Raw genomic sequence first — 14,671 nt, forward strand, 5'->3', positions numbered from 1 at the left:
TAATAATAATAAACATTGAGGCTGGATGGCCATCTGTTGGGGTGCTTTGCTTGTGCTTTCGGTGCACAAAGGCAGAAGGGGATTGGACTAAATGGCCCAAGGAGTCTCTTCCAAACCTTTTCATTATTATTATTATTATTAATAATAATAATAATAATAATAATAAACATTGAGGCTGGATGGCCATCTGTCAGGTGTGCTTTGCTTGTGCTTTCGGTGCACAAAGGCAGAAGGGGATTGGACTAAACGGCCCAAGGAGTCTCTTCCAACCCTCTTTATTATTTTGTTTATTATTTTATTTTATCTTTTATTATTATTATTGTTATTATTATTATTATTATTATTATTATTATTATTATTACTCGGTGGCCAACTATAGTCCGGCCCTCCAACGGTCTGAAGGATCGTGAACTGGCCCCCTGTTTAAAAAGTTTGGGGACCCCTGCATTAAAGAGCCAAAGAGATCAGCTGTCATATCATTTTTTTATTCCCCAGAAGCTCAACCCGCATAGGCATTAGTCCAGGCATGGGCAAACTAAGGCCCGGGGGCCAGATGTGGACACTTACCCTCTGGCCCCTTACCTCAGGCCCTCCTCATTTTCCCTGCACTCTCAGCATAAGGACATTGTGGCCCACTGCATCCTTATGCAGAAAGGACAGGGGAGGAAGGCACACAGCAGCTGGAGAGCTCTCAACCACAGCATGTCTCGCCCTCCTCCCGGCACAAGGAAGGTATGAGTGGCCCCATCCTTATGCCAAGAGGACGGCTCAAGGAAGGCTTCTTCCCGGCCCCACCCTCTCATAGGCCCTCTCCCTTCTGGCCCGGCCATCTTGCTTGGGCCCACAATGCAGCCCCAAGGCAAAAAAGTTTGCCCATACCTGCAGTAGTCTCATTTTCAGGCAGACCATCTAATATTAATGGATGACAGTTATAGTCAACCTCCATTTTGCGAGTGGACTCTTGTGGACGTGTAAAACCATACATAACAAAACAGCTTTTTTTACCTGAGAAAACTTTGTTAGGAATTTCTGTCATACAATATGATGCTGATCATAAAATTGCACCGGAGGACCTAGCAATTTCTAGAGAAGTGTTCTCTCTCAGAATCTCTAAGTTCTCCAGTATGACTTTATGGCCAGCTTCTCATGGTTTTAATCAAATCCTTGAGTAAACAAATCAACTGAGGCCAAATCTGCAAATTAAGAACCCAAGAATAATGAACTTGGTTAGAACTTCTACCAGAGAATGTGTGCACTCTGGTGTTTGTTTTCTAGTGTGCCGTATCATAACTCCATTACTAATTTCATGAATTTCCAATCACCACAATGGTCACATCTGCATGTCATGTTAAGTCATGCTATGGTTACTATCTACTGCAAGCTTCTTGGATCTGACCACCTTATTTCTTACCCATCTTCCAGTTCCATAATCTTTTTCATGTTCGATTTTTGGATACATTGACACTCTCTTCTGTATTAAACTCTCTAACTAGTGTTGTTCAATAAGGGATTGATTTTAAGTTTAAAAGAGAAAAATATCCCAGGAACATAGAATTACTGGATCCCGTGAAGATCCACAGGTAGTTTTAATTTATTATGTGGCATCCTTAATGACCTGTTGCCAAGACAAGCAAAATCAATGTACTGTTTAGGACATTTAAAAACAAACATCCTGTTTGCTAACTCCAGATTCTTCATAATTTCATTTATGTTGTCACACGTATTTGTAGAGGTAACCAAGATTACTTGAACATTGTTTTAAACCCATGGAAAATTATCTCAAAATTGCTTTAATTTCTAAATTGTTCTTACTCCTCTCTTATGAACAGTGGAAATTATGTGACTGATAAAATACTGTGCTCACACCAGCTAAAGCAACTGTTCAAATATAATTTCAGAGTCACCAAGAAATGTAATGGCTAAGAACTATATCACTGCAGGCAGGCACAAAGACTGTGCGTGAGTGAAACCCCTTGGAGAATAGTATAGCCTAGCTATTCTTCCCTGCCGTGACAAAAGTACGCAGAGAATGCCCTATATTCCTTGCTTGAGAGGGTAGTACAGTTCTAGATGCTGTTAGAGCAGTCTCCCACAAGAAATGTTTGTCGAGGAGTAGCTTCCTTGTTCTTAAGGCTAGTGTTTTGTTGTTGCTGCTATTCTCTTAGAAGAGCTGTTGAAACACTGCTGCTGACACAGGTTTTCTTAGGTTCAACCTATGATGCCGGTCTATTGTTCATTTTTAATATTACCCTATATAGTCATATATAAGTCTAGAAATCTTATTCTCAAAATCAACCCAAAAAAGTTCAATTTATCCACAGATCAATATATCTTATCAAAAAATAAACCACCTCTTTCTCTGAGTAGCAAAAAAATAAATAAAAATAAAATAAAAGGAAGTCCATCCCAAGAAAACTTAAAAGAAACCCTGATTCCTCTACTCTCTCCAATATTCCTCCACTTTTGGCCTTTTTAATGCCTGGATTGAGAAATGACGGAGTCAGCCAAGGGAAGCTGCATTAGTACTTTCCCTTTCTGTAAAATTACCTTCAGCCAATCCACAGATCTTATAGAAATCCATAGTTTGGCCTCAAAACCTGCCCTCAACTTATACATAAGGTGGACATAGTAGGTTTGTTTTTAATTTTTTAATTATTTGTACCTCTATTTGAAAGCCACTCTCTTTGTGCTCATCGGGGGATACCAATGGTTGAATAAAATAACTATAAGCCATATATTCAGGCCTAAAATGTACTCCACTTGCAAATGCCTTTGAAAAAGCAACTGAAGAACTGGAAACTACAGCTGATGAGAAACAATGTAGCTACAGTTTTAACTGGTTCTAACTGGTGCAAGCAAATTATTCCCAGGATTTTCAAATATGTCAAGGTTCAATCCTAAATGCTTAACACACACAAATACCAGTATTATTTTATTCCAATACTATATCTAAAGTTTTTAAAAGAAAATGTAAATGTTTAAGATCTCCTCATAATTAAGATCTGTTTCAAATTACTGTATTCCAAATATGAAACTGTTCTGGGACTTTGCCAGAACAGCTCAGATAAGCTACCTTTCTAAAGCCCTCCTGGTGAATTTGCCTGAAAACAGGAGTTTCTAGCAATTCCATCAGAAATGAGTAACTGGGGTCTGGCTTTCCACCCTGGGCCCCTAGAAAACTCACATGGACTGCCAAAATGTGCTCCACTCACCAATTCCCACTTCAGGTTTTGAAAATAGTAATTTTTAAAATATTAAACAATCCTGGAGGAGATGCTGCAACATACTGAAAAGGTGAATGATTCTTCCTGAAGGCTTCTAGGAGAAACAATTTACCCTTTTTGTCAGAAAAAGAGTAAATTTTGTCAGAAAAAAGTGTAATTACTACTGTGAGTCTTGAAACATTAAGATGCTGTAAAAAAAGCTTTGGGATCCTTCAGACTCTGAACCACACTTTGTTCTTTTGCAACTTAGGGTGCATCTGTACTGTAGAATTAATGCAGTTTGACACCACTTTAGCTGCCATGGCTCAATATTATGGAATCCTGGGATTTGCAGTTTGATGAATCATCAGCATGCTTTGGCAGAGGAAACTAAAGATCTTGTAGAACTATAATTCCCATTATTCCATGTAGTTAAAGTGATTCAAGCTGCATTAATTCTAAAATGTAGATGCACCCTGAAGGTGTCACTAAGCTGAAACACATGTAAATGAGACACTCATTTATTCCTTTCTTGTCTACTCTTGGCTTCAGCAGATCTTGGAATGCTTATGTAAAAGCATTAGTTTTAACAGTGACTTCAGGTGTGATAACACTCATTACATTTTCTCATACACACACACACACACACACACACACACACACACACACATATATATATATATATATATATATATATATATACACACACACACACACACACACACACACACACACACACACGCACATACTTAAGGAGCCCCGGTGGCGTGTTAAAGCACTGAGCTGCTGAACTACCAGACCGAAAGGTCCCAGGTTCAAATCCCAGGAGCGGAGTGAGTGCCCGCTGTTAGCTCCAGCTTCTGCCAACCTGGCAGTTCGAAAATATGCAAATGTGAGTAGATCAATCGGTATTGCTTCGGCAGGAAGGTAACGGCACTCCATGCATTCATGCTGGCCACATGATCTTGGAGGTGTCTACGGACTACGCCGGCTCTTTGGCTTAGAAATGGAGATGACCACCAACCCCCAGAGTCAGACATGACTGGACTTAACATCAGGGGAAACCTTTACCTTATGCACATACTTCCCAAACCATCATATGCCCTCTAGCAAAAAAGCAGCACATTAGAAGATGTAAATAAATGTTACTTGTTACACTGAAAAACATTGTTATGGCTCTGTAATATGTTATGAATAACATCTGGTCTTCCCTCTCTCTTTCCTTTTCTCTCTCTGCTGTTTCTTTTTTGCTTTAAATCCCAGATACAAAGAACATTAAATCAACAATACTCCTGTAAAAGGCCACATACGCTTTGCTAGTTGATCAAACCAAGAACCACCTAGCCCAGCATGCTTTGCAAGAATGCCAACCACCAGCAAGACTGATGGTAGTTCATTAGAAAACTTCCAGAAATCCACTGTATTATTGTTGCTCTGCACTTTCAAGTCCCCCCCCCCTTTTTTTTTTTTTTTACTCATGATGACCTAGAGGTAACCTATCAAAGAGATTTCCTGGCAAGATTTGTTCAGAGGGATTTATAACCGCCCAAAACACGCCTATTGCATGGCTTTCCTAGAATCACAGAATCATAGAGTTGGAAGAGACCTCATAGGTCATCCAGTCTAACCCCCTGCCAAGAAGCAGGAAAATTACATTCAAAGCACCCCCGACAGATGGCCATCCAGCCTCTGCTTAAAAGCCTCCAAAGAAAAAGCCTCCACCACAGTCTAGGGCAGAGAGTTCCACTGCTGAACAGCTCTTATAGTTAGGAAGTTCTTCCTAACATTCAGGTGGAATCTCCTTTCCTGTAGTTTAAAGCCATTGTTCCGCATCCTAGTCTGCAGGGCAGCAGAAAACAAGCCTGCTCCCTTCTCCCTATGACTACCCCTCACATATTTATACATGGCCCTCATCATGTCTCCTCCCAGCCTTCTCTTCTGCAGGCTAAACATGGCCAGCTCATTAAGCTGCTCCCTCACAGGACTTGTTCTCCAGTCCCTTGATAATCTTAGTCGCCCTTGTCTGGACACATTCCAGCTTGTTAACATTTCCCTTCAATTGTGGTGCCCAGAATTGGACACAGTATTCCGGGTGTGGTCTGACCAAGGCAGAATAGAGGGGTAGCATGTCTATCTGGCAAGATTTGTACAGAGGGAGCTTGCCATTGCCTTCTTCTGAGGTTAAGAGAGTGTGACTTGCCCAAGGTCATCCAGTGTCTATGATGGAGCAGGCCTTCAGACTCTGGTTTCTACAGTCTAATGTTCAAACCATTATGCTATGCTGGCTCCACTGTATACCTTCTTCTGAAACCTGATTTAAATGCTCACTTGCATCTTTAGAGGAATTGTTCAACCATGGAAACATAACTGATTGAACTGTGTCTGCGGTAAGCTAAAAAAGTACATTCCTCTATGTACTCAATGGTGTTCACAAATTTAACAAGGAACCTCTGTTCCCCATCCCTCATATGAGTGTGGAAGTTTTTCTTTTAGCAGAACTGGTGACAGAAAATACATGGCATTACTGATAGTTTTCTTAGTTAGGATGCGGCTTTTACGTCAGGTAGTATATGCCCCCACTATGCAAGAAATATCTGCCTAATGAGAGTGGGAAAGAAGACAAAGTCCATTCATTAAGGAAAGTGCACACATGCTAACAGGACTAGCAGATTCTCCAGTCTCCATCATGAACTTTGTTCACCTTCCAACCTTGCATAGCCCTATGCCAACAAAGCAGACACTATATTTGAAATGCAAAGAGCTATAAATCACTGAGATATGTGGGGGTCAACAAGCAGAACACATTGAATTCTAAAATACAGTGAACAGATGCTCTTTTCACAACAAGAAAACATTTGTCCCACACAAAGTTGTATTCCAAAGGGCAAAAGTGCTGTGGGATGCAGCTAGCACTTCATGTATGCTGTCAAGTGAAGAGCAATAATCTGTTGCCATTTTACTGATATACAGTATGTGAAGTTTCATATTTTTTTATAAAAAGATAATATTTACACGATAGAAATTGACACATTATCTGTTGATCTTTAAGCTGAAGCTACCCTTGTTACTGTTGATATTGTATGCTTTCAAGTCAACTCTGACTGATGGTGACCCTTGCATAGGATTTTCTTGGAAGGATTCAGAGGGGGTTTGCCATTGCTCTCCTCTGAGGCTGAGAAAGCACAATTTGGCCAAGTTCATCCAGTGGGTTTCCAAGATTGAATGCAAATTTGAACTCTCGTCTTACTGAGGCTTAGCTCAACACTAATACTATACTATCTGTTTTATAAACCCACATGCATCAGTATAATTTTGTAAAGTAATTCTCTGGGTATTTTCTGATTTCACTGAAATTTCATTTAGTGAGATTTAGCTCTAGGGTTAGGTCACCAGTAAGACTGGTGCATGTCTCTTGTATTTTCTGAACCCACTAGAGTGTGATACTTCTTGGCTGATGCTCAGGATCACGGTTCATCAAAGAACAGTATTGCATTGGAGATGTATTTTGCCCTAGTACACATTACATTCTCGGGAATACAACACACACTAGCAAAAGTGAATAGTTTTAAAGTGCTTATCTCAGCTATTTTTCATCAGAAAAAAATTAATCAAGCAAAACAAAACTGTAGGCAAATGGATGAAATGTTAATCCACCTGTTAGTCTCAATGACAGTAAACTAATTGATTCCATGAACCTAACACATCTCTTGATGTACTGAGTTTTCACAGAATCAGTGTGTTTACTATAGCTGGGAATAAGAACTGGATTCAGACCATTGTTTCCAGATTTTCAGGTTACCATAGATCTAGTTCTGTGTGAATACTGCAACAAAATGTGACTCTGGGGAGCTAAGCATGTACCATGCTGGTATATAAGGATGGAGTTCTTGTTTGTCACAAACAGAGTATAAGAATACACAGAGAAAACCATTTGGCCTTATAGGGTGTCCATAAAGCTACAAAAAAGACAAAGCCTCTGAAAGAAAATATGAAGTATTAAAGAGCTAAGCTGGAAACAGAAGGTTTCAATTTAAGCAGCTAAGAAAAATCACTGGAGCTTGGACACTCTACAGCGCAATCTTTTTAAAAATATACCCAAATGAACATCTCCCTAAAGTGCAACCACCTATGCTAACATTTTTGCTGAAACATTTATGTATTAAGTGTGGTTGTTTCTGAAAGTATGCATGTGTAATATAGTTAAGTTTTTTCGTAGCGCCACTCACCGAGACTGATGGATCTTCTGTTCTTTTCTTAGCACTGGAGTCAAATAAGACATTTCGACCTCTTCTTTCGCAGTCCTGGTACACAATCAATCGAATCTGACTTGGATCAAACTCTGGCAAAGGCCAGCTGTATTAGATGGAGAGAAAAAGAGACAGAAAAAAATAAGATAATGGATTCTTATCACTGTACTTTTTATAACTGATGTACTGAGTCTGATCTTTTATTCTTATCTGCATAGAACATCCCATAAAAAGAATGCCCCCTCACCCACATGACACTGGTATAAATTGGTATGACTCCATTGGTGATATTAATCATTGCTAAAATAGTTTCATATCAAAAGTAATTCAGTTTTACCAATATGCAACACAGAATAAAGGTATCTGCAATAAAAGCACTGTGCAGTTAAGGTCTCCATTGTTAATTGTCCGCCTTTTATAGGGACTTGAAAACTTGGGATGTTTCAGCTTGCATTTGACAATGTATTTGACAACACCTAGTCCCTAGTCACAAATGCCCAGTCCCTAGGTTCCACAATTATATGCTGCTCTCTTCACTTTATCCAATACCCGACCCTATCTTATGCTGCTTGCACTACCCCACGCCCAGCTCTTGTATATCCTGATCCCATTGTACTACGGCAACTGGTTTCACTGAGTATTATTACATGGCTGTTTTATATTCTGATGTTCTACTGAATTTGCATTTTAACTGTTTTGATATTTTAACTGTGTTTTATTTTAATTATGCTTTTTGCTTTGATTGATTGATTGTATTTGTGTCTATGGGCATTTTTTCCCATATGTAAGCTATCCCGAGTCCTGTTTGGGAGATGGTGGTGGAGTATAAGAATAAAGTTATTATTATTATATAATGAAGAGTGATCCATCAGATCAGAACAAGATATCATTTCAGAGGAATAGAGAACCCCAGAATGTTTAGGCTTATCCTAACTTTTCTTTTGAAGGCTTAATTTATTTTTACAACAATTGATCAACTGGTCTAAGACTAAAAAAAGACATGCACAAGAAGTGGAAAAAGGGAGAAACCACCAAATAAGAATTCAAACGAATAGCCAACTCCTGTAGGGAAAAGGTTCACAAGGCCAAAGCACAAAACGAGCTCAGGCTTGCCAGAGACATTAAAAACAATAAAAAGGGCTTCTTTGCTTACGTCGGTAGGAAAAGGAAGAACAAGGAGGTGGTAGGGCCTCTGCGAGGAGAAGATGGGGAAATTCTGACAGGGGACAAGGAAAAGGTAGAACTATTTAATGCCTTCTTTGCCTCAGTCTTCTCACAAAAAGAAAGCCATCCTCAACCTCAGCAACATGGAATGGATGAAGGATTGGGGAAAATCCAACCCCAAATAGGGAAAGAAGTCATCCAGGAATACCTGGCTGCTCTAAATGAATGTAAGTCTCCAGGGCCGGATCAACTACACCCAAGAGTATTGAAGGAACTAGCGGAAGTTATTTCGGAACCACTGGCAATAATTTTTTAGACTTCTTGAAGAACGAGAGAAGCCCCAGCAGATTGGAGGAGGGTGAATGTGGTCCCTATCTTCAAGAAGGGAAAAAAATACGACCCAAACAATTACCGTCGGGTTAGCCTCACGTCGATACCAGGCAAGATTCTGGAAAAGATTATTAAGGAAGTGGTCTGCAAACACTTAGAAGCAAATGTGGTCATTGCTAATAGTCAACATGGATTTACCAAAAACAAATCATGCCAGACTAAACTGATCTTTTTTTCCGATAGCGTTACAAGCTGGGTAGATGCAGGGAATGCCGTGGATGTAGCCTATCTGGATTTCAGTAAGGCCTTCGTCAAGGTCCCCCATGACCTTCTGACAAACAAGCTAGTCAAATGTGGGCTAGGCAAAGCTACAGTTAGGTGGATCTGTAATTGGTTAAGCAAACAAACCCAAAGAGTGCTCAGAAATGCATCTTCTTCATCTTGGAAAGAAGTCACGAGTGGAGTGCTGCAGGGTTCCGTCCTGGGCCCGGTTCTGTTCAACATCTTTATTAACGACTTAGACAAAGGGTTAGAAGGTACTATCATCAAGTTTGCAGACAACACCAAACTGGTAAGAATAGCTAACACTCCAGAAGACAGGAGTAGAATTCAAAACGATATTGACAGATTAGAGAGATGGGCCGAAACTTACAAAATGAAGTTCATCAGGGACAAATGCAAGATACTTCACTTAGGCAGAAAAAATGAAATGCAAAGATACAGAATGGGGGACGATGCCTGGCTCGACAGCAGTATGTGTGAAAAAGACCTTGGAGTTCTCGTGGACAACAAGTTAAACATGAGCCTACAATGTGATGCAGCGGCGAAAAAAGCCAATGGGATTTTGGCTTGCATAAATAGGGGTATAGCGTCTACATCCAGGGAAGACATGCTACCCCTCTATTCTGCCTTGGTCAGACCACACCTGGAATACTGTGTCCAATTCTGGGCACCACAGTTGAAGGGAGATGTTGCCAAGCTGGAAAGCATCCAGAGGAGGGTGACTAAAATTATCAAGGGTCTGGAGAACAAGCCCTATGAGGAGCGGCTTAAAGAACTGGGTATGTTTAGCCTGCAGAAGAGAAGGCTGAGAGGAGACATGATAGCCATGTACAAATATGTGAGGGGAAGTCATAGGGAGGAGGGAGCAAGCTTGTTTGCTGCTGCCCTGCAGACTAGGATGCGGAACAGTGGCTTCAAACTACAGAAAAGGAGATTCCACCTGAACATCAGGAAGAATTTCCTCACTGTGAGAGCTGTTCGGCAGTGGAACTCTCTCCCCTGGACATGGTGGAGGCTCCTTCTTTGGAGGCTTTTAAGCAGAGGCTGGATGGCCACCTGTCGGGGGTGCTTTGAATGAGATTTTCCTGCTTCTTGCAGGGGGTTGGACTGGATGGCCCATGAGATCTCTTCCAACTCTACGATTCTATGATTCTATGATTCTTGACTCACTGCACCAATCTCCTAGTTCCAAACAAAAAGACATCAAGATATAATATAGATGATAACTTCTTATATAATTTTCTGTAGCTAGCCTGAGGCATTTTGTTGTCTGAGGCAAAGGTCATGGCGAAGTTGACCGGACTGGCAGCTGAACCTTAAGTCAAAAGTGGATTAATATCTTTCACTAACCCTGAGGGCAGCAGGCCAGTTTAGAGAGTTAGGAATACATACAACTTTGCCCTCTATGAGGCACTCATGCAGTGGAGGACTGTTGCTATTGACACCCAGCATGTACTGATGATGGCTGAGTTACCTGTAGCAAATCAGGCATGGGCTAGAGAATGCGCTAAGGGAAAAGGAAAACTAAACACATAATTACTGACAAAGGAAAACTACTTGGTTTTGATAAAGTAGCTCTTTGTATCTGTATCTGATAATGTACTCCAAATAGCTAGCAGTAAAGCATTCTAGAGAGTAGCAATATAAAAATATTGCTTTATTAGAAAACAGACTAGGATGTGATCTAAAGGTATGTCCTCTCTTAAATTAATGACCCTGGTGGAATAGCTTTGGATAGCGTATGCATCAAATGGCATACACCATCCAACTTTTAAAAATCTTGAATTTTCAGAGCAAATTTCATATTTGAAAATACTAGCAATTGAGTTTAAGGCTTAAACTGCTATTCTAAGTTGGGCTTACAGTATCAAATGAACAATCATAGGTTATTACTTGATTCAGTGGGTCTATTCTAGTGACTACTCTAGCAATCAGATATTTGCCCAGATTTTAGCTTTGGTTTCCAATCTGGTTCACAAAAAAGTTTCATTGGACATACTTTGCCCTAGTAGATTATACTGGCTGGAAGAAGATTAAAGAATTGCCCAAAAGCAAAAAAAAAGAAAAGAAAAAAAAGCAATAGCTTTCTTGGGAAAGTGTTTTTTCTGAAACCATTTTAATCAGGAAAAAGCAAAATAAATAAATAATGTAACTGTAGGGCAAGTAGAAGAAACTTTGAGATGGGGACTTACACCCAGTTTATCAACTAGAATAAACCTACTAAATCAACAGAACTGACATAACTGCATGGTTTTGAGTGACCACTCTTTGCAAATATCCTTGCACAATTAGAGTATCCTGCGCTTTATTGGGTGCTGAGGTGCTTCTTATAAAATGTAGCGCATTGATACAAATCCTGAAAAATTTTGTGAATAAAGAACAGATGACTTGATTCATTGGAGAACAGAATAGTGCTCAATAAAGCTAAAGTCAATAGGAAAAGAGGAAGACCACACTGCAGCTGGATTAACTCAGTCAAAAAAGCCACAGTCTTGAGTTTGCAAGATCTAAACAGGGCAGCTAATGACAGGGGCTCTCATAAACTGACGTCAGTTTAATGGCATATAACAAGAACAACATCGACAGATACTTTTGTGCTAACTAACAACTCTTTATGGCCATTATCTTTGAACTAACAACATCAGTTTCTCCACTTACAGGCTAAAATATTGATGCTGCCATAGAAAATCAAGACAAGGCAACACAGAAAGAAGGAAGGGAAAGTTTAACAAACTTAAATGTATAATTAGATCCTTATTTACATTATGAGCTATAAAAATTACAAGATTTCTTCAAAATAATACCGAGTTATCCAGTCAGGTTACACAAATATTGCTCTAAACATGTATTAAAAACAAAAATGCACACCGTCTGTAATGTTATTAACCCAAGGATTATCACTCAAGAAATCCTATCATTTACCTAATTCCTTGCAGTAAGCCCCTGCAAATATAGCCTCCTCTCTCCCTCCCCCCCCCTCCCTTTCTTTCTCACACACATGGGCAAGACTGGCTCTGCATTTGCTCACGTAAACATGAGTTCCATTTCCTTGTATTTTGTCACTCGACTCTGACAGGTGCCTGGCAAAGAAGGGCTGAAAGTGTTCCAGATTGTCAAGAAAGGCTGTTTATAAAAAGCTCCAAGAGAAGATTACCTGCTAATAGGAGAATGAGCTAAATATAAAAACCTGGCCACATTCAGCAACATATCTGAATCAAGGTAAAATGAAACTGTTCATTTGTCCGTCTTTGCACATGACATTTTAATTACCATTAAAATAATGTAGAAGGCGGTGTTACATATTAATTTTACTGTCACCCCAGCTAGCTAGCTATATATATAACTATTATCAGTATTACATAACACAGCTTGAGCCTCCTTAAAAGCATTCTTTGGCAGCACCAAAAGAGTCTCAGGAAGTCAAACAAACTGCTGAGGACAGCACAGGGACTCCCACATATATCCATCCAGCAGCCAGCCACGTGTTCTTGCAAAGATTCCTGTGCGAAGAATTAACACTTAACATGAAAATTGTTTAGGATATGACCACCCAGGGATTGGTTAATGGCCACTGAGGGCTTAGAATCTCCCCATAAATGTTCACGTTTGTCTAAAATATATTCTGTGGATCTGTGAGAATCACAAACTTCTCATTTAAATGTATCTTTAATACTTCATTTTGGAAAAATGTTACAAATTCCAGGTTTATCTTGAAAAACCAAAGAAAATTTAGAACAGGTTTTTAGGGTGATTAAGAAATAACTGTTTTCACCTACTCCTTTTAAAAAGCTGCCAGATGTGGAAGTAGTAAGACAAGTAACTAATCATTACATAATATTCATGTAAATCCTGGATATTTACATGATTTATCTGCACATGGCACAATCAGAAAATTGATCCATCCATGTAATCAAATTCCTAATGGGTTTTAATTCTCTATTCAGTCTTATTTCACAATTGAAAGCAAAGAGTACTTACATCTAATTATGAAGAACTAGATTTTGAAAAGCAGTAAATAAATATGACAGGCCACACAGCTAGGTAAGCCACATTGAACATATCTGACCTCATCAGATTCTGGAAACTAGTAGGATTCAATCTGGTAAATACCTGGACAAAAGGCCACCAGAAAACACCATGGACATCCAGGGAGGACCAGAAACCGTGGAGAGCCACTGCTAGTCAGAGCTGACCATATTGGATTGAATGAGCCAGTGGTCTATTAGTGTAAAAGGCAACTAACTCCCTGTGTTGCCTATGTATGTAGTCTTCCAAATCAGTAAGTACAACAAGCATCAGCCATATCATAATTTTCCTATTAAGACATGTGTCTGTTTATCTGTCCCCCCAGATCAACTCTGGGACAGGACCTTACCATCTCTTCGTACTGGGTATATGTGTATTTGTATCCAAACCGTCTATGTGCCAGTTTTCCTCAAACTTTCCTAACAGTAACAAACGCCATACACACCCAAAAGAATGTGTGAGATACGTTGGCTGAGAAATCGTGACTAGCCCGTGAGCTCCCAATAAAGCTTGATGACTAAAACAGAGTTTCAACCTAGCCAGGAAATGTCTTATTTTTCCCATCATTCACTACATTAAAGTGGAATGAAATAAGAATGAATGAACACACTATTCCAGGAGGATGCCGAAGGAGGGCTGGAGTGTTTGGCTTTATGTGTTTGGCTGCAGCAACATGTCTGAAATAAACAAACCTGAACTAGAAAATAATGGGATTCTACTCTCCATGCAGTCATGCTGGCCACATGACCTTGGAGGTGTCTACGGACAACATCGGCTCTTCGGCTTAAAAATTGAGATGAACACCAACCCCCAGAGTCGGACACGACTGGACTTAACATCAGGGGAAACCTTTATCTTTACCTACTCTAGTTAAGGAGCTCCCAGTGGCGCAGCAGGTTAAATAGCTGAGCTGCTGAACTTGCTAACTGAAAGGTTGGTGGTTATAATCCAGGGAGCGGAGTGAGCTCCTGCTGTTAGCTTCAGTTTCTGCCAACCTAGCAGTTTGAAAACATGCAAATGTGAGTAGATCAATAGGTACCACTCTGTCGAGAAGGTAATGGCACTCCATGCAGTCATGCTGGCCACATGACCTTGGAGGTGTCTACGGACAACACCGGCTCTTCAGCTTAGAAAATGAGATGAGCACCAACCCTCCAAGTCAAACACAAGGAGATTTAATGACAGGGGAAAACCTTTACCTTTTACTCCGGTTAGTGTGTGTGCCTACCTATAAGAGGCAAGGCAAAAGCAGGCAGTTCCAGATTCCCTTGCTAAGTATGTTTAACCACCAAAACTAAAAGAAAAGGGGTGGGCACGTAATCCATTTTCACCAACAGCTCTCCCAGCGTGTTAAAAAGGATGGATCTATAAGTTTGACTATTAAAGTGGAAATCATAAGAAAAATAACAGCCACTGAAA

The 14,671-nt window shown here is 40.0% G+C and overlaps 1 protein-coding gene across 4 annotated transcripts in view; it reads right to left on the reverse strand.

The window, feature by feature from the left end:
* The window catches only part of fnip1 (folliculin interacting protein 1), a 113,703-nt gene that overhangs the window by 55,276 nt on the left and 43,756 nt on the right, over nucleotides 1-14,671 (reverse strand). For all 4 annotated transcript variants that reach the window (XR_010002755.1, XM_062970373.1, XM_008104743.3 and 1 more), the window contains exon 2: nucleotides 7,430-7,556. Coding sequence is in view for 3 of the 4 variants with exons in the window: in XM_062970373.1 (XP_062826443.1) it covers nucleotides 7,430-7,556 (127 nt within the window). In the remaining variant the exon portion in view is untranslated. The remainder of the gene's footprint in view (nucleotides 1-7,429; nucleotides 7,557-14,671) is intronic.

The sequence above is a fragment of the Anolis carolinensis genome, chromosome 2 (assembly GCF_035594765.1).
Source record: "Anolis carolinensis isolate JA03-04 chromosome 2, rAnoCar3.1.pri, whole genome shotgun sequence".
Taxonomy (NCBI): domain Eukaryota; kingdom Metazoa; phylum Chordata; class Lepidosauria; order Squamata; family Dactyloidae; genus Anolis; species Anolis carolinensis.